The sequence below is a fragment of the Culex quinquefasciatus genome, chromosome 1, assembly GCF_015732765.1.
Source record: "Culex quinquefasciatus strain JHB chromosome 1, VPISU_Cqui_1.0_pri_paternal, whole genome shotgun sequence".
NCBI lineage: Eukaryota > Metazoa > Arthropoda > Insecta > Diptera > Culicidae > Culex > Culex quinquefasciatus.
Genome location: NC_051861.1, coordinates 51,848,513 through 51,869,743, shown reverse-complemented (window position 1 = coordinate 51,869,743; position 21,231 = coordinate 51,848,513). Strand labels below are relative to the sequence as shown.

Sequence of the window (21,231 nt, the reverse complement as noted above, 5' to 3'; positions counted from 1 at the left end):
TAGATCTTTGCAGAAAATGATTTGATCAAATCTGTATGTAACAATGTTTTTGATCGCAAAAAAATACTGATTTGATCAATTCAAGTTCTGCAAATTTTTAGGAACATTTGAACATCCCTACACATCACTTAAACAAAGAATCTTGTTTATGGGTTCAGTCATGCTCGAGAACCATCAAGTTGAAATTACCTTTCCAAAATTTTTGGAGGCTTGGGCGTCCGTGCAAGATTGACATGCGTTGAGCGTTCCAGTGTTAAGGAGGTGCTTCCACCACATATCTGCATAGATTACTGGTTCAAATCAGCCGTGAGCAGGCTTGGTTAATACAACGATGCTGCAGGGATTGTGAGTGGGACGTTGACGGTAAAATAACACTTCCCGGGAGTGGGTCATATAGCAGTTATAAGAATTGAAAACAACAAAAAATCTAGTTATTGCGAGAGCACCCGTACTAGAAAGCAACAGCGTCAATATCACAAAATTTATTTGTGGAAGTTTGTGAGCGGTGGGTGGCAGGCTAGGTTAGGTAAGGGTGGTCATTGTCATCATTGAGACAAAAAAAAACAAGACTGTTCAACAGTCACTAACATTACAGAGTGGTGGAGAGATGGCGGAGATAATGGTCCAAGAGGGCAATAAGTTTTATTTTTTCTCGTTTATTGTTCTTCCTTCCTCGCAACATTCATTCTGTCTGGTAGGTTGCCATGAACACAAGAATTTTTAGTTGATACAAATTGATGCAAATGAGCTTCGCTACCATTTATCAGCATGCTTTGTTTTTTTTTCTAATTCTTGTGTTCTTCTCTCCTTTACATTCTTAGAAAATAATTTTCTCTTTTTTGGTCTTTTTGTCTTTGTTTTTATTTTTATTTTAACACTTGTAGCCCCAACGGGGTCAAAAATCATCACCCTGAAAGTCGATCGATAAAATAGAAAAGCAATCAATCTAACGGTTAACTCAACCTGCAGATATAATCACCAAACAGCGATATTTTTTAAGCTGAAAAAGCTAAATGATTGCTTTCTGTTGGTTTTGCGATAAATCTCTCTTTATTCTATAAACTAGGGGAATCCACAAACGCACATTGAATCATGCATCGCTAGCAATTTCACAATATAAATTTACATATGATTTACGGGGTGGCAATCTTATACCGACATGTTTATTCTATTAAACTCCATTAAAATATTTGTTTCGCGTCATCAAATGGGTAGCGAATATGTTAATTACCCAACAAAGGGCGACCTTTCCGTGGGTGAAAAGTTCAGACATGTTTTGACTCATCAATTGGGTACTAAAGCCCTATGCCAATTTTTATGTACAACGGTAAAAAACACGATTAAAAACCATTTCTGATCACTTTTTTTCATTTTAATGCAAAATTTTTTTTTGACAAGACAACATTTTTTCGATGGATCAACTATGGTCCCATTGGAACGACCTGTCAAGTAGGAGCTTTTCTGTCAAGAAGGACCGCGAGGTTAATTTTTCAAAATTGATTTAAAAATCCATTTTAAGCTCTTTATGGTCGTACAAAGAGTCATTGTACTCAGAAAAATAAGCTTTATCGCTGTGAACAATAATATTAGCAATCTAAGCTTCATTTTAGGACCCAATTAGAGCTCTTTACGGCAATGCTTTATGTCGTCTGATTTATTCTTGTTCAATGCGTCACACACATGCGTAAAATTTTGTGCAATTGGCGAGTTCTGAGGTGATCTTGGTTCATGATTATTTTGTCTTTGCTTGGAAAGGTGGATTAAAAAAAAACGAACTTGCGAGTTCTTAGAAAAATATTGTTGGCTGGTGTGTTAACACGGTCGGAATGAAGTTGCATATCTGTAACATAATTCAAAATGTCTGCACCATTTTATCTTTTATGAAATGCTTGTTCTTTGCATTTCCTTCCCAAATCAACAAAGAGCCAATGAAAAAAAAACCTATTTTAAAAATACCAAACAACTCTGCAAAAATATTTTTGAACCCATCAATCAAGCCTTCTTCTCAGTCTTTCAGTTCAGACAGTTTAATCTTTTTTCCTCATATCACATGGCATCGTTTTTTCGTGGCTTATGACTTACAAGGGGTGACACGCAGCCAGCAATGACACTTTTATGTTGTATATGCTTTTGAAAAAAGTTTTTTTTACGCGTGATGACGACCGTTTTGCATAGTTTCTTCTGCGAATGAATGTTTTTTTTATCCGCAAAACAGCTTCCCATCTGGTATTGCGATCATCCCTGTTCCTGGTGGGTTCCAGATTCCGGATCATACGGTATCCTCGTTGACAGAGTCAAGCACGCTGCGTTTAAAAAGAACAAAACTCTCTGAAATATAAAAGGATAAGTTTTTTGTTGCTCGTTTTCTTTTTTTATGATTGTGGATGTAAATCCATACAATCAAACGTTGAAAAATACACTCACAAAAACACACATAACGAACAATAACAAGCAAAAAGGCTGCCCGTTGAAAACTCGATGCTGAGATTCGACCACCTAGCACTTAATGCCTTTTCTTGGATTCTTGACATTGGGTCTGGGGGATGCGATTGGGTCATACGAAAATGCTGAAAATTGTATTACCCAATTTCAACCTCAGACCCAATGTATTGCATTCAAGTTTTACACAAGTTATTTTCTTGAAATTTGGATCAAATTACTTAATTTCTTGTTTGCTTTCTGAAAAGTTCATATGTACATAGGAATTCTATGGCGCATTAGGTGTTTTGAAATAGTAATGTAGATTTATCATCAATTAAATTTTCACGACACCCGGGTCTTTGTGGTCTCTATTGCAAGTTTCTGCTCGAACCTTGGAGTCCTTGGCTTGAATGGGGAGAGCACCAAAACCTTTTTTACTCCAAGGAACCTTCCACCCCAGTGTTTGAACTGACGACCTTTGGATTGCACTACTCGATTTTTCATTTGTTGATTTGAAATTTACCGTCATCATTGTCTAGAATGTGATGAAACTTACAACAACAACATTTATCTGTAAATTTGGTGCAGTGCCAGTGTTCAAGAAATGAAAGCAGAAGATCCATGGTTCAGATCTCTTCAAGGTAAACTTTTTTTTTTGCTGTAGCATAAAACGTAACAATTTTTTTTTATCAACGCAGATTATTGTCCTGAAATCAAAATGATGAGTTGCAAAGAATAATGAAGTTTATCGGAGGGAAGGACCCAAAAATCAGTTCCAGGTGACCTGGAGACTTGATAGGGACGTGGCCTGGCTGGCAGTTGATGGAAACAGAATTTGAATTTTAATTCTTTGAAGTTTTGCGAGCCCTGAGATTATTTTTTTTTAATCTAATCTAATCTAATCTAATCTAACACAAACGCAGCCAGTCCTATGAAAGCATGCTGGAAAGTCTTGTGATTAGATTACGCCCCAAGCACTTTTCTTGTCAATATTAATAATTGCAGTACATCCGAGAACACCCGAAAATGTATTGCAAAAATTAAAGCGGCCAGCCCTACTGCGTTGTGTTTACCGCAGAGAGGATTCTGAGAACGGATCACATTTCACAGAATCTACAGGGGAGGAGGGATGCGTGGACATACCGTACCAAACGCTCCGATTTATGATTGCAGTGGTGTTGTGTAGGGTGTGTTAAGTGTAATAATACATAATTATTAATTTATATTCAATTTATAATGAGTTACCTGCATACACTGCTGAAAACAATATTTGGTTATGAATGGAGACGCATAAAGAACAGAAGCAGGATGATAAAGATAGTTAAAGTTAAAAAATTAATTGACTTTAAAACAGGAAGGTAGAAGAATTGAATTAGGATTTTACATGAATAAATATAACGAAGAAAAGAGTGAACGAAAACTAAGAGTAGTAGGAGAAAAGTCAAATAATTCATAAATTTTTTGAAAAGAATGCACTGCTCAGGATGTCCCGGACGCGCAAGATCGTGAAACCGAGTCTCATTATAACTGGACCTAAACTAGAAGCGGCTTTTTCAGGATAATCCTTCGCCGACAAAATTTCACAGCAACAGCATCCACTTTTGATAACGATTAACCTAACGCTCACTGTTTCTCACGCTTTTCCATTTATCGCGTTGAACGGTTCGAATTTCACTACTACAAGATCGAAGCTTGAATATCTACCCTCTGTGACAAAACGAGATGGCGATCCCCTGCGATGAAAAGAGGTACGATTTGGACTTGCATCCAAGTTATCGCAGAAAGTTTTATGCAACCTATGCCCATTGAAAAAAAAGTCTCCGGAACGACGGAAAATGGAACAGCGCCGAAGCAAATGTCAAATGGCATGAAAACCCAAATGAAAACTTTTTTTTTTTAAATTTGATTTTTTGTGGATAATCTTCAAAATTAGGCAAACACTTCACTTGATACCCATAATATGAACTTTAAATAAAATGTTAACTTCAAATTTACACCGCAGAGTCACGCCAACTTCGTAAAAATCGTATCGAAATGAAGAGCAATAAATGAACGAACCGACGCGTTTCGTATACACGGAAACTCCCCTCCGAGCCCTGAGATTATTTTTTTTAGGGAAGAATCTAGAAAAAGGTATGTTGCAGTTGTAATAGATTCCCGCCGTTGACCGATGATAAAATTTGCTTGAGAACTTTTATTAAAAAGACTCACTAAAAAAGAAAAAAAAATCCTATGAGTGCTAAATGGGAGTGCTAATTAATAGCACTAGCACTGGGCTGGAGTAGTATGCTTTGAACTTGGTGTGAGTGCTAAATTTGAAGTGCCAGTGCAGAGCGTGCCAATGCACGTCTGCCTACAACCTCAGGGTTCGAACTGACGACCTTTAGATTGCGTGTCCAACCAACGCCAGCGATTGCACCGGAGCAGGCTTGGTTTGGTGTGTTGCTTGTCTTTATAGAAGGGAAACGACTCCCACACCTGGAATGACTTGGGAATGAACCCATGATCATTCGCTTGCAATGTGGACAGCTTAACCGTTCGACCAAGCCTGATTTATCATAAAATTAAGAAAACTAATGCAATCGATATCTTCAAGCAACGCAATATAAAAGTATTAAGGGTAGGATGTTGCTCAAAAACTGATTGTTTCCTATAGAAATACCGTGCGCCTCCACTAAATTGATTTCATCCGAACACTAAGATAGAGTATCGCTGTAAGAAGTACGAAATGAGTTTTAATTTGAGTATTTCGAGATTCTCTTTGTAGTGCGAATTATGCTTGACATTAATAAGGATGAACGTAGACTTCAAGACTTTTATGTAACTCCCATCGCAAATTCGTTATTGTCAGGTCCACTTTGCGTCAATGTTTCCATGCTAACGTTAGGTGAACAAGACATTCGACTTAGCCAGTAAATAAATGTTTTTGTGTGGGACAACAGGCCGATAAATATTATTTGTTTGTAAATCAGTCAATAAAATTTGAACAAATTCAACGAAGCCTTTGAGAGACAACATCATGATGCTCTAGTCACCGATGAGAGAGAAATAGCAGCAGGGGAGACAGGTTCTGGAAAACCACAAGTCGCCGGTTATGCTCACCCCAAGGGTAAAAGTTCGTTTCAGGCACACAGAGGCAAGTATGTTTATTTGTGTGTGGTTCGTCCGTGAAAGGGTGGGAAAGTCTTCCTAGTATTTGATGCATTTATCTTCGGATTTCCTTGAGTTTTTTATCCGCAAGCAGTGCTGTTTGCTACTGGGTTTAAGTGACGTGTTGAAAATCCAAAAATATTGAATGGTGTGTTTTCCATGCAACATAAGATTTTGTTCTGCAACATTGAATTATGAATTGATGTAATGAAATGTAACAAAGATTGTTATTTTTATACACAAAATAGTAAATTTTATGGGCGATGGTTCTACAACGTCTAAAAAAAACTGACAAATTTAATAAAATAACATCAAAAAATTATTTAATGTCAGTAAATTATTGAGTCAAAATGGTCAAAATGGCTTCTTTTTACTCACCGAACATGATGAAAAATGTGTTCATCTGATAAAAGTAAGTTTCCTCAAAATTCAAATGTAAACAGAAAACGCAAACAAAAGAAAACAAATTTCCCGAATGTTATGCTCGCCACAATAAGACGAGAAGCCTCATCCTCTCACCCCGTTTAAGAGCCAGATCATGGCTATGATGGCCGTCGTCTAAAACATAATTTCTCGTGCGCAACCAAATGGAGGAGGTAAGTCAACAATCAAGTGGGACATCAGTTCGACGTCGTCGTGCTATCTTGTCGCACCCGCCAATTCGACGTTCCGAGAAAAACGCGTTTTAATGTTTGACCTTGAATATACAAAAACGAGAGCACGCAATGAAAACAATAACAAACACGTTTTGTTTGGCTCACCATTCTGTGCATTGTCCCAAAGTTTGGTTGAAGTTGGTTGCTGGAGTCCCGAGTTATAATTACAAATGTTTATGGTAGTTTAACTTGTACGTGCGACAAACGCATCCTGACTTTCCTGGCCTGAAATCCCTTTGGCCTTTTGTCGCACTTACATCAATTTTCATGGAGTGACAAGATAGCACGACAAGATTGAAACTACTTTCATATATAAAGTGACAAAAATGCACGGAGTTTTTTCGGTTTTTGTTGAATATCTCAGGATTGAAATCGAATTTTGGGGATCTGTGACGGTCAAAAGGTGAGGCATTATGAGCTGCACAATGTGGCGTTCTTAACTCAATTTGGCCCAAAATGCACGTACGACAAGTTAGCACGATGGCGACGAGTTATGATGATGAAGTTCCAAGCGATTTGGGCTAGGCCTAAGTATGGCCGTTAATCGTGACAGTGCGTTTATTGGATTGCAAGCACGTCTCGATAAAGTGACAGGTTTGAAAGCTTTGCATAACTGATCGATGCGGTGCATGCTGATGAAAAATAAAGAATCCGTTAAAATAAAGAGCTGTTGCAGGAAAAAGACAGTACCTTTTAAAGCAGCAAGAAAGAAGTAGCGTGATCTGAACACATGGGTCAGCAGTTTTGGCATATTCATTACAATATTTTGATATTTGCTATTAATAATGTTTAGAATACACTCAAACCCCGATGGTTTGACACCAACTGTTGCCAAACGAACGGGGTCACTTTTTAGTTTGACACCCCTTTTACACGGAGTTCACACATACTAAAAAACGTTTGCTTTGAGAGTGTGCGTAAGCTTCGTGTAAAAAGTGACAGTTCGTGTGTTCGTCACAGTTCGTCACTTTTTAGTTTGACTTTGACCAACCAACGGGGTACAAACTAAAAAAGTGTCAAACGAAAAAGTGACCAACCACCGGGGGTTGAGTGTAATCACAAAACAAATCAATTCATGCAAGAGTAAGGTTAGGAGGAAGCAGCAGCTGTATCAACTTGAATCTTTGTGGGGCCTGGTGGCTGCATTGGGGGAAACCAGCATTTCTGCCGCAATTCCATTTCTGGCTGATTCATGGAAGATATGGGCCAGCTTTGCGCTGCGGTATCCCCTAATGAATCAAAATCTTACGACTTCAAGTTAGACGCTATATTAAACCTTTAATCGGCAATCATCTAAACGTTTTGCTGTTTGTGAATGAAAAAAAATTAACAAGTATTATGAGTTAACAAACGTTCATTGTTGGACCGGAGAATTTCACAAAATTCACAGAAACGAAGCATAAGCCCAAAGACAACTTATTTTTTACCCTTAACATTTTTAAGGACCTGAATGGGAGCAGACATGGCTGACTGGTTACGACGTTTGCTTTGTAAGTGAATGGTTCTGGGTCCGATTCCCATCTGCTCTCAACGTCCTTTGGATTGGTAAGCAAAAATTTTAACCACTAGGCCATGACGACTTGGTGAGCTCGGACTGAAATTAGGAATACTGTTACAGAGCGCGCTATAACTACGGCAAATAGTGTACACGGAGAAAAAAGAGTTCCCACAATCGTGAACAAGCGTTCATGAAAATGGCACGTTTTTGGAATTCATACCATGCGATTTGAACACTTTGTTCGTGGTTCCTATTTTCATGAACGCTTGTTCACGATTTTGGGAATTCTTTTTTCTCCGTGTACAATGTCCCAAATCCCCACGCTTCTTCCTCCCCTTTCGACCCTGTCGATTCTAAACTGAGTTGTTGTTCGAACACTATGTGCTCAAACTCAACCCACCTCAAACGAATCATGTCTCTGCGATGCGACTTTACGCAGTTAGGTCTGGCCGCTTAAACGCTTGTGATGTTTCAGTGCATTCCGATGCAATGACGCACTAAAGATGTTAATAAATGACAAGAAGAGTGCTAGGCTAAGGCACTCTCCAGGATGCCATTGAAAAATTGGCAGCGGGGGTCTGATTAGATTAGATTAACATTTTTATGGACCTTAAAAGTCTCTTTTTATTTCCAATAATAGTTTGTTTCGGTACTATTTTACTAAGCGCACCAAAATTGGAATAATATTTCTTTAAAACATTTGAACACTTTAATAAAAAAACGAAGTTGACTTTATAGCTGTCGGCCACCATTGCTAGTACCAACCACTAGTGTCTTCTTTTTATCTACAAGGACTTCGCCGCCCTGGACTCCTAAGTGTATGAATGTATGGCACGGAACGACGGCGCCGAATACCCATATTTACACAAAGAATTTTAGAGCACTCACCGCGAGATTCGAACCGGCGACCTCTGGATTGTGAGTCCAGTGCGCGGTTGGATTGATCCACACGGGCGGGACCATGTCATGTTCTATAAAAGCGTAATAATTCATCAAACGTCACGTAGACAAACAGAAATGCTTAGTTCAAACAATCTCAATCAAAAAAGAATCCCAATTCAAACATAAAAAAATCATATTTTTTCATTTTTTTGCATTCTTTGCAAATTTTCCTTAGCGACAGATGTCGATTCCAGGAAACAGAATGAATCAAATTTTTTATGTGGAAGCGACAATGAACAACTCGGAAGTGCCGAATGCTTGGAATGAAATTCTCGCGGGAAAAATTAACGAGACGAGTGATTTCCCGCGAGCATGTGCTCAGTAATGATGGCGGCATGTTCGTGACTTGTGTCGGCCAATCTGCGCGGGTGTTTCGCATGAGCTTTTTTCTTGTTCCGAAAATTATGTGTAATATATTTTTGCTGTTTTTTAAGCATTAATATGTTTTTATTTTTGGAACATTTTCAGTGACTCTCTATTTCAATATTATAAAACTTTGTGTAACGCTTCAACGCTGGTCAATATTTATTGAAATATACCTGGGTCATTCCTTCCCAAGTGAACACGCGTCCGACATCGATCATCACTAAATCTGCTCATATTTGCATTGAGGTTATTTTCACCTCAAAAACTAAGAATGCCAAGTTTTGGTCTACCATCGCGGCGCTCGTGGCACCCCCACTTGTTTTTAGACTTTTGAAAAATCTCTTTTTTAAAATGCATTTTCCTAAGGGAGCGTTTTATATCACGTAACGCAAAAAAAAAAAAGATTTTTGGACCCCCTCCCCCTTTCGTAACAAAATTTCCATAAAAAGTAAAAAAAAAACATTTTTTATAATTTAATGTGTTAGAGCAGTAGGCTTTGATATGCTTTTAAATATTTTTTGAAATTTCGTAGCGAAAATAATGTTATGTCCCAAATTTATTTTTGAACAAAACTCAAAAAAGATCTTAAGAGCTTTTAAGCAAAAAAGCTGTAGAGTTTTTTTGAGGAACAGGTTTTAATTTTTAAACTGTATTTGATTGTTTTTTGCCTTCCTCACTTTACTGAGGAAAGGCTATAAAATCACTCGGAAAATGAACTTTTTAATTAAACCTCCTAGACCTACCTTCATCTGAACTTATCGACTCAGAATCACCAGCTGAGCAAATGTCTGTGTGTTTGGCTGTATGTAGACATGTGTACCAAATCAATGTCACTGGAATATCTCGTCACATGCTCAACCGATTTTGGCCGGAATGGTTTTAATCGATCTGTCTTAACGTCCCCTAAGTTGCTATTTAAATCCATGCAGTTTTATCATGTATTTAAAAAGTTATGTTAAAAACGGTTTCATATTAAATTAAAATTATGGTAAAAAGGGTGGTTTTTTCATGAAACCCTCACATGTTATATATTTTTAGAAAGCATATGAAAAGACCTTTTAGGTGGAGTAAGAATTTTCAAGATCTGACTTACCTATCTTAAATTACAAGCGTTTTAAAAAATGGTCTGAATTCACTCGCAATCCAAAGGTCGTCAGTTTGAATCCTGGGGTGGAAGGTTGCTTGGAGTAGAAAGAAGGTTGGATGCTTTCTCCATTTAAGAATTTGAACTTCTATTTTCGAGCAGAAACTTGCAATAAAGATCAGAAAACCTGGGAGTCATTAAAAGGATGGGTTGTTTTTTTTTTACGTAAAATGACAAAAAAAGTAAATGTCCCAAATTGAATTTATGCCAAAAACAAATCAAATACAGTTTCAAGATCATAAATACCTGTTCCATAAAAAATCAATGGTTTTTTTTGCTTTGAAGCTTTAAAGAAACACATTGATCTTTAAACTCTACACTTATTTTCGTTACCATTTTTTTTTGCATTTCAACACCTATTATTTTGACTGTAGTCATAAATTATTCTTAATCGCCCAAGTGCAAGCATTTGGAAAATTATGAAACAGTGACTGATGACCGTGAAATGGATAATGAGCTCGTAGCCAAAATCTCTTTGCACATTGCAGCACACTAGAATATGCTTTGTTACACTTAGTGGGATCACAAACTTTCCACCCCTGGTCTGGAAACATAAAAAAAGAAACGAAATGCAATGTGCTTCTGGGAGAAAGCCCAACTTCGCTCCAATCCACCCACCAAGTCTGAATAATTCATGGTGCTCTGGGTAAAGTGGGTGACCCCCTTTGCCATAGATAAACGGAGTCAAATTAAGTTCCTCTGGGCTTTGTGTGAGTGGGTTTGTTCAATGGGCGGGATTGTTTTTTTCAACACAAGGTTCTCATTAAGAATCATCGGAAAGTGAAAACTGAAATCTCCGAAAGAATGAAGACATGCTGCTGGACTAATGCCAAACCACAAACGAATCCGATCCGATTGTTCAAGAAAGAGAAAAAAAAGCTCTCTCAATGAAGCTTTTGTAACTCACAGAAGCAGAAGCTGTCTTTCTTCTGTTTGAAAATCCATCTTTGTATTCAACCCAAGCTATTTTCCAACTGGAGGAGAATTGAGTTTGGAAAATGCATTAGTTAAGCTCACTGTTAATGAGCTTATCAATTAGTTGATTGAGGGCTTTCCTTATGGAAGGACAAACAAAAGCTAAGCATGATTGAATAAGACTGCATTGATTTAGCCCCAATTCATGCTATTCAGAATAAGCGAATGAAATTATTTTAGCATAGTCAGAAAGATCGATGCAAATATTTTTCAAAGTAAATTTTCCACCACTTTGACACAACTTATTTATTACGGCAGATTATACTTATGCTTGAAAGTAATTGCGTACGGACTTTTACACCCTAGGGTGTACCTAGGCTGCAACATTTAATATTGAGCGTTATAAAATGGAAGCTCGTTTTTAATGTTGGTAAGGACCAGTATTTGCTAAACTTACTTCTAAACTTTCATTTTTTTTTTTTATGAGTTCCCATAAACAAATGAAAACATCAAGTGTATCTCGCTTACTCCGATGCACAATGACATATTGCGTGAAAGAGATACACTCAAAAAAATCTAATCACTCCAACTCTAAAGTGCTAAGCTTCATTAGACACGGCACTTGGCCTAGTGGAACAAACTTTGTCATAATCATTGTTAGAGTTGAGAGGGAATACTTTGCAACCCTGTTAGTCTCATTTCTTTCGACGGATTATTCATCGATCGTTCAATTTACGCACTCAATCAAGCTCTCAATTCATTTTAAAAAAGCTCATAACGATTTTTCATACAAAAATGAGGAAATTTGTATGACCCAATCTCACCCCCAGACCCAATGTCACCCCTGATGACGGTATTGGATTTTCTATGAATTAAAAAGCTTCAACAGAGCTTGTCTGTTCAATGCCCTCGTGTTCTGGTTTCTGGAAACCTCTTTAGAGTTGGGACACCGTTTTTGAAAAGTGGTTGTAATAATCCTTTCTGTTGAATCCGTGGTGTGAAATGGTGTAAATTTTCATCAATTGATTTGCCCATTTTTATTCATACCGTAGCCTTTGAGCTTCTGTAGGCATCTGAGAATACGCTCTCAGCGGAGTTGAAAAATGTGACAATCTTCTCTTATTTTTAAAGTTGCCACAAATAAACCACCACCTATTATGTGTATTAGACTGGCTCGTCGTTACATGGAAAAAATCAAAAATGATCAAATCAAACCAAAACAAAGTTTTGTTGATGCCTATTGGGCATCAAACCCCCCCCCCCCCTTTAAAATTTAGGAGCGGTTGGTTGCGTCCACATTTTTTGCATTGCATTTCAATTTTGTATGGGATTTAGTATGAAAAAACTGACTTTTTTACATTTTGATTTTTATCATTTTTATTTCCACTAAAGTTTTTAAACCAATACAAAAGCGTTAAAATTGAAAAAAATCACTAAAACTTTCTCGAAGAAAGCATTGTGCTATCTTGCTCCTGTCAAAAGATACAGCTTCCTCAAAACTCGTCTAAAACGTGTTTTTTACTAGGAAATCACGTTTTCGATGAGATTTGATTTGATCTTTTGACAGGAGCAAGAAAGCACAATACTTTCTGCGAAAAAGTTTTAGAGAATTTTCTCAAATAACGCTATTGAATTGGTTTGAAAACTCTAGTGGAAAATAAAAATGATAAACATCAAAATGTATAAAAGAGGGTTTTCCCATACTAATTTCCATACAAAATGCAATGCGCAAAGTGTGGACGCAACCAATCGATCGCAATCGCTCCCAATTTTCGGGGAGTTGTTTAGGGGCAATCGAATAAAACATGTTCTGAAAAATCGACCATCTCGAGCCATTCTAATGTGTATAGTGGTGGTGTTAGAGTGGTGTTATACTAAAGTCCCCAAATTTCCTGAATGAACTGCTTTACACAGCCAAACAAGTTCAAAACTATTATGTGAATTGTGGTGGGCAGAACTTTCACCGCCATAATTCATAAAAGCTTCCAGTGTGCGAGCAAAATTTTGAGATGCAAGTTATTAAGCAATTTAAATTTTTAGGTTTGGATCCCCTTCTGTTTTGTTGTTACTTAAATAACACATGAGTCAGAGATTTCTCAAAATAATGTTTTTTGCCTAGTGGCAACGCCTCGTAAGGGACCATCCATAAACCACGTGGACACTTTTTTGGAAATCTCCCCCTTCGTGGACAATTGACCATATTTTTTAACGATCGGAAATCTGCATTCAAGCTACAGTCGACTCTCTGGTTGCCGATCTTCTCGATATCAATATTGCTTCATTTTTGAAATATTTTTTTCAGTCATTTCATGTAACTTGCAATGATTTTTCATTCTATAATTTGACATCTCCCTCTCTCGATGGTATTTTAAATATACACGGAGAAAAAAGAGTTCCTAAAATCGTGAACAAGCGTTCTTAAAAATAAGAACCACGAGCAAAGCGTAAAAAATTCATGGTAAGTTTTTCAAAATCGTACCATGGGATTTGAAAACTTTGTTCGAGGTTCCCATTTTCATGAACGCTTGTTCAAAATTTTGGGAGATCTTTTTTCTCCGTGTAGACAACGAGAGAATCGACTGTATTTCAACTTTCTGTGCCGAACTTGACTCATTGATACACAAGCATATCCAAAGGCCACATGTGGCTGTATTCGTCTTCTTATTGTTTTAACATAAACAACAAGTTGTCAAGCATTTTTTAAATTGTAAAGAAATAGTCAATTAAAAAATCATCTGATAAAATTTTGTGATTAAAAAGCGAATAAAATCACCAGATCACAGACGGGATTCGAACCCGTACCACCCTCGTCTCTAGCAGGGTACTCTACCCTTAAGCTACCGTGATAATTGGGATTCAATTTTTTTTAATCACGTTTTTTGAAATTTGTTTTTTTTTATAATGGATTTTAAATCATGAAAAAACTAGAATCAGCATGAAGTAATTTTTCACATTTTGTAATCAGAATCGAAAACAAGCAAAAAATTCTAAACTAAACTTTGAGAAAAAAAGGGATTTAAACAGCAAACAACATAAAAATATAGTTTCCTGCATAGTAACGTCACAAAAATTCTCAATACTTTGTTTTTGGGAAAAATTGATCCTATTTCCATGAATCAAGTTGGATTCGACGGGAAACTGATCCTTTTTTTAAGGATATGATTAGTTTGGAGAAAAAAAATCCTGACCACCGGAGATATTTTGGTTTTTCGGAAGTGGTTTATGGTATTTGAAACTATGATATTTCGTAATATTTTACCTCCCTTGCATCAAAAAGGGAGTTTAAAAATATTTTAAAGCTTGTAAAAGTCGGATTTAGCAACCATTGAAAATTAAGCTGTTAAATTTAGTTTTAAAATTATACTGGTATACAAAAAAAAATATATTTTTTTTCGATCCATCTATTACATAAAAGCGATTGAACAACGGCAATTGTTATTACTAATGTCGCCTCCACACTTGTTAGTGTTCACTTCCAGATAAATAGACACTGTGTCATTTCCAAACATTCCTAAACGTAAACATTGTCATAATCATCATTCTAGTCACTGCCATTTTTATACACGGCGCACATATGATTCTGTTAGAGGAACTTGCCCCAACAGCGGTTTGTTAAAAATGAGTAAAAACACAGGAAAACCCAATCACACCAATGCCGGACGATACCGCCCAATATCATCCAAACTGCTATAAATTATCGCTTTTATGGCTTGGTATACCCTTCCGGCTAATCCTGTTCCTTTTCCGGAATATACGAACACAGTTTCAACGCACACTCCCACACATGTGGACACCGCAACCTATACTCGACGTGTCGTCACAACAGGCAGTGGAGAAATTCGCTACGTTCAGCACAATTTCTAGCCGGACATAACCCTCAGTCCTTGGGGCATTTTCGGATGTGGTCGCCGCACGCTCCCACAACACAAGCCCGAATTCGATTCTCGAAGACGACGATAATGATCAAAAATCGTTAAAAGACGTCAGAAGGTGACAAAATCTGAATGCACGACGAACGCACGACCCATCGTTCCAGAGATCTCGAATGTACTAAAGTGCAACACGATAATTCCGTGCCTCGGTTCTGTCCATTTTCCCAACGTTCCTGTCGAAAGGCCACCCGTATCAACTAGTTCCGGGTTTTGGGCTCGTCCTCAATTGAGAGGGTTACCCTATATTGCTCGGCTGGCGAGAGAAATTTTCATGAAAGAGTAGAAATTTTCCTTTATATTCATTCAGAGTGAATTCATTCATGAAAAGGATGTAATATTCGCTCGGGAGAGAGTTTCATTTGGGAGAAAATCAGACGCTTGAACAACATCGCATGCAACATAATATCTTGGGAGCATGAGTTGAGCGAGAGAAAACAGAGTAAAAAATTCATTTATTTGGAAAATAAATTGGAGAGGCAAGTAAACATTGGTTCCGTTAACCTTTTTTTACATCTACAAAGAATTTGTTGGGTTCATGTGTGAAAATTAAGGATGGAAACTCATTAGAAACGTCTCTTGTGTATGACAGTTGCTGCAAATAGGAGATATTTCAAAGAAAGTCACCACTATATTTTTTGTCATATTTCAGTTAAATTTGTATTATTTTAATAAATGCATAAAAGATGGAACATTTAAAGTAAAACTTATTATTTTCAAAATAATATTTTTTTTTTATTTTCAACTATCTGCAAACCAATCGGACGCAAATTGTATTTATTTGGTGTACATGACTAGATGGCACTTAATACTGATAAATTTGTAAAATAAGTCATCTATTTACCAAGATCACACGAGCATCACATGAGAGAAAAGTATTCTCATTTACCGTAGATTATTCCAAAGCATCTTTCAGTTCTGCATAATCTTACGTTACTGGTTCAGTGATGCTGAAAAAATCCAGGTTGGTGAAAAATGCTAATTTGCATTTGCATATTTGCTAAACCGTTACTCCGAACTCGAGCAGCATGAAATAGTCTGGAAATCTTAAAATCACGTACTGTGGGAATGCACAAGTGTCTGTTGATGCATAGAATCGCATAAAAATGAATTGTTTTATATGCGTTTTTGGGTTTCTTTTGTTTTTATGTATGCAAATTGAGTAACTTCCTGCTGTCCAAGGACTTAACAGGACTTATTCGGTATCTGGACAGACTTGACAATCATAGATGTTGAATTTTTGTCATAATAAACCTAGACATTAAACAAAAAATGTGGTTTCACTGGCCCAGTTACCGAACAGGTACTGTATTAAATGCATTCCCAGTCAACATCGCTGCACTGTGCTTTGCCATTATAACACTGGACCTCCCAACGCATGTCCAACTTACTCGCCCAAGCCTCCCAAAAAAGGTGGAACGGTAAATTCAACTCGATGGTTCTCGGGCATAACTCAACCGATCGGGACGATTCTTGTTTCCAGTGATATGTCTAGATGATCCTTAAATTTTGCAGAACTTGATTAGAACAAATCTGTAATTTTTGCGACCGAAAACATCGTTCCACCTTTTTTAAAACAACTGCCTCCGCGGAATTTTTGGCAATTTTTTTATACGTGAAAAAAAATTAAACGATGTTTTTCATCGTGAAAATTACAGATTTGATCAAATTGAGTTCTGCAAAATTCTAGGATCATCTAGACATCGTAACAAATCACTTGACAAAAGAATTCTAGATTACTTTTTCAAAACAACCAATGCGCCATGGGTTTCCTATGTACATAGTACCTTTTGAAAAAGTAAGCGAGAATTGTCCCGATTGCTTGAGTAATGCCCAAGAACCAGCGAGTTGAATTTACCGTTCCAACTTTTTTGAGGGCTTGGGAGTTGGAATGTTAAGCTGCTTGCGTCAGATTGATTCTAAAATGGGAAAACATTCTGGCCAGTGTGCATTTTATCCACTGCTCCTGCTGATGGTATTGCAGGACTTGAAGCACGACCTGATGTGGAAAGAGCACAAATTTTCCAAAGGCACTTTACTGCAGTGGGGATGCAAATAGGATTAATGTAAATGAAGTTCCGTGTCTTTGCGACTTTGCCACTCTTTCCACAGAAAGGTGAGATCAGTCTGTCAGTCAATCTGTGCTCTTCTGTTTCCTGGCTGGAGTGACAATTGAGTGTCAAGGCAGCAATCTCTGCGATTTCTCTACCAACTCACACGAAATCGGGAAAAGTTGCCCCGACCCCTCTTCGATTTGCGTGAAACTTTGTCCTAAGGGGTAACTTTTGTCCCTGATCACGAATCCGAGGTCCGTTTTTTGATATCTCGTGACGGAGGGGCGGTACGACCCCTTCCATTTTTGAACATGCGAATAAAGAGGTGTTTTTCAATAATTTGCAGCCTGAAACGGTGATGAGATAGAAATTTGGTGTCAAAGGGACTTTTATGTAAAATTAGACGCCCGATTTGATGGCGTACTCAGAATTCCAAAAAAACGTATTTTGACCCTTCTGGGTCAATGTAGATTCGAAAAGTACATTAAATTTCCCATAAAATGACATGTTCCAAAATTTTTTACAGTCAAGTAACGGAAAATGGGAGAATTTTTAAAACTTTTTTAGTGTTTTTTTCGAAGAAAAATACGTTTTTTCGGAATTCTGAGTACGCCATCAAATCGGGCGTCTAATTTTACATAAAAGTCCCTTTGACACCAAATTTCTATCTCATCACCGTTTCAGGCTACAAATTATTGAAAAACACCTCTTTTTCGCATGTTCAAAAATGGAAAGGGTCGTACCGCCCCTCCGTCACGAGATATCAAAAAACGGACCTCGGATTCATGATCAGGGACAAAAGTTACCCCTTAGGACAAAGTTTCACGCAAATCGAAGAGGAGTCGGGGCAACTGCTGTGTGAGTTGGCGGAGAATTACCCATATCCAAATTCTCTAAAAAACCATAGTGATTTTTGTGTCAATTTGAGGAAAGGTAACCATTTTATCTATATCATAAACTTTGCCCAATAAAAACAACGTTTTCATGAATAAACAAAGAGAAGCTGCTAGCTAACATTCATCTAAGTTGTTCATTACTTATAAATAGTTGAAAAAACTTTTGAAAGCTGTAATGTAACGTCAAAGTGCTGATGAAATGAGCATAGAAATGAGATACAGTTAGGCAAATTTTCGCTATAGTTGCATGCAACGAACGAGAGACCAGTTGTCGCACAAACATCGCCCGTGTCATCGTAATCAATCACGCCGCCTGACAATGGCTCGAGGGTAGCGAAAGTGCATTTAATTGCAGGATTTTCCAATTTCCTTCCAGCCAGCGGCAGAGCAGCATTCAACCTAGATCATTCTATTTGAGCTCCGAGCAGAGCTATGCGCGTTGGAACATGCGTAATGCACTCACCTGGTTGTTCTGGAAATGTTGGATACTGATTTGAACATTTTGAAAATGCATGTGTGTTTCTTATCGGATTTATTTTTCAATTTTCTATAGGGCCCTTTGGCAGGTTTAGATTTTTCATTATTTACATTACATTTTCTTGATGTTTTGAAAGCCTGATATCAAAATATCACAGCTAAAAAAGTAGTAATCCAGCTATATAATATTACGCCCTGAATGATTTAGCCCATTAGTATGGGAAACCTACTTAACCGAAATGTCAAGCTCATATATGCGTTTATCCTTCCCTTACTTCATTGGTCTGATGGCCGAGCGGGCTAAGGCGCCAGTCCTTACTAATGGTGCTGGGTTTGAATCCCGTTGGTTGCAACTTTTTTTTTATGTTTACGAAAATTGTACATACACGAGTATCAAACATCTTGACGAGTATTAAACATGTTTAAAATATATAAAAAAAAAATGCAAACAGAGTTGCAACAATATTTTGATAGAGCTTTTTGGCTCTTTATGTCATTATGCTATTTATATATTCTGAAATTAATTGTTAACAGTTTGAAACTTGTCTTGACAGTTAATCGAATACTACTTTGGAATTCCATCAACCAACACATTATCGAAGGCTGGACCAATTGATTCGCCTGAAGAAGATCTTCACGGCAAACATCACAATCGTATACGCCAGGTGTAAGCATCCCGATAATGCATTGTCATTAATTTCCCTACAAAATTAGGGGAAAGTGGGGCAAGTGTAACAAGCTAAGGAAATGCTCGTTATAACCCATTAAAAAGTTAAAAAATCTGTCGGATTTTATTATAATCATCTTATTCTAGGTCTTGACTAAGACTTTGTTTAAACAAGTTTTTAAAAAATCCTGTTTTTTAATGTGAAAAATTGATTTTAAAATTTTTGATTTTCCGTACGTTCTACTCAACTAGTGGGGCAAGACGAGCAACCCGTTGGGGCAAGAGGAACAATGCATGAAAAAATATGGTAATTTGCTAACAATTGAACTATTATCACTTAGATACATCAGATTAGAATGTATTTGAATGGTTTCTTCCATTTTTAGATTAAATAATAATATTTTACTAAAAATTTTATCGTTTTTAGGAAAAAAATACTACTTCGATGATAAATAGTAAATTTTCATAATATCACTATACTTTGTATGTACAATTTTTTTAACGATTGTTTATCAGTTTTTAAGTACTTTCATGTATTTATTTCCCAATAAAATATGTTGTTGCAGCAATTCATAATTTTTCCATACTAAAAATCCATATGGTACACTTGCCCCACCTGAACAAGATTTTTAAAAGCTCTCAACAAAAATAACCAAAAGTTAAATCATACTTTGTAATAGGTGCATGTCATTTGTAGGGACACTACTGATCTAGGAAAAATAGCATTTTGATAAAATGAGCCTTAAAACGAACCCTAAGCCTTATTTTGTACTTTCCAAATATTATAAGAAAACAAAGGTTTCGAAAAAAACTTCATTAAATCTTATGCCCCGTGGCGCTTACGTCATTTTGGCGGTTATGTGGTAGTAGAATCAGCTAATTGCATTGCTAGCAACAATTCCTCATACTGGAAATAATCAAAATTGTACAAATTACGGCCGTAGGAGCGATTGTTCCTCTTGCCCCATATGGTCGTCTTGCCCCACCTTCCCCTACATCTTGTGTGAGCTCCCCAGGAACACGCCGAAAGAAAGAAAACGAAAAAAGTAGGGGAAGGTGGGGCAAGTGTAACAAACTAAGGAAATGCTCGTTTAAACCAATTAAAACGTAAATAAATTAGTTGGGTTTTTTTTTTCAAATCGTCTTATTCCAGGTCATGAATAAAACTTTTGAAAGAAAAAGTTTTTTTATTATAATGTGTTGAGGGACAAGTCGAAATATCCCATGGGGCAAGAGCAACAATGCATGAAACAACATGTTAATTTGCTAACAATTGAACTGTTATAACTTATACACTTCAGATTAGAATGTATTTGAAACGATACTTTTATTTTTAGATGGAATAATAATATTTTACTCATATTTTGATCGTGTTTGCGAAAAAAATAACTAACATGATAAATAGTTAAATATTATTTATGGACAAACTGGCTCCGTAACCTAATGGTTACGGCTTCTGCCTCACAAGCAGAAGGTTCAAAGATCAAATCCCGGTCGGTACCTTTGAAATTTGAAATCAGGAATTGGAAGTTTCAATATGAACAAAAACGAAACTGAATCAGGTGGGATTCGAACTCACACCTTTAGATTGATTGATGGTCTGGGACTCTAACCAGTCGGCCATCTGAAGGTTATAAAACATGTTGTTATTCTTCTCATATTAAATACACTCTGGTCCCTGATTTGCCTGAAGGGATTGGGAGTCTTAAGATAGATCAACGATCTGTCTGGTGCTTGCTTCTATGTTAAGGCGGGGCCGGACAATGCCCAACGACCTCGGAATTGGGCCGCTAGGATCTCTGCTATTCTGAAATGGGTCGTTGGAAGCATCGCGAGGGCTATCACCACCTAATACCCGGGATTGAGATAAGTTGCATCAGCATTCGGCATGTACAAAGTCTGATACAAATTATACTTCCCCATAATTTCGCTACCGGTTAGCGGGTATTGGATTGGATCACAAACTCACACACACACACACACACATCACTATATTATGCATGAACATTTTTTTTAACAATTGTTTATCAGTTTTTTAAGTACATTTAAGTATATATTTCCCAATAAAATATGTTGTTGCAGCTAATCTTATTTGTTCCATACTTTAAATCCACTC

At 37.0% G+C, this 21,231-nt stretch overlaps 1 protein-coding gene across 2 annotated transcripts in view; it reads right to left on the bottom strand.

Moving 5' to 3' along the window:
- Positions 1-1,534: 1,534 nt before the first annotated feature.
- LOC119765461 overlaps positions 1,535-21,231 on the bottom strand; it is a 370,431-nt gene continuing 350,734 nt past the window's right edge. Inside the window, exon 4 of one of the 2 annotated variants that reach the window (XM_038249337.1) lies at positions 1,535-2,328. In XM_038249337.1, coding sequence (XP_038105265.1) covers positions 2,236-2,328 — 93 coding nt within the window. In that variant the 3' untranslated portion in view covers positions 1,535-2,235. The remainder of the gene's footprint in view (positions 2,329-21,231) is intronic. The other variant, XM_038249341.1, reaches the window with a different exon arrangement.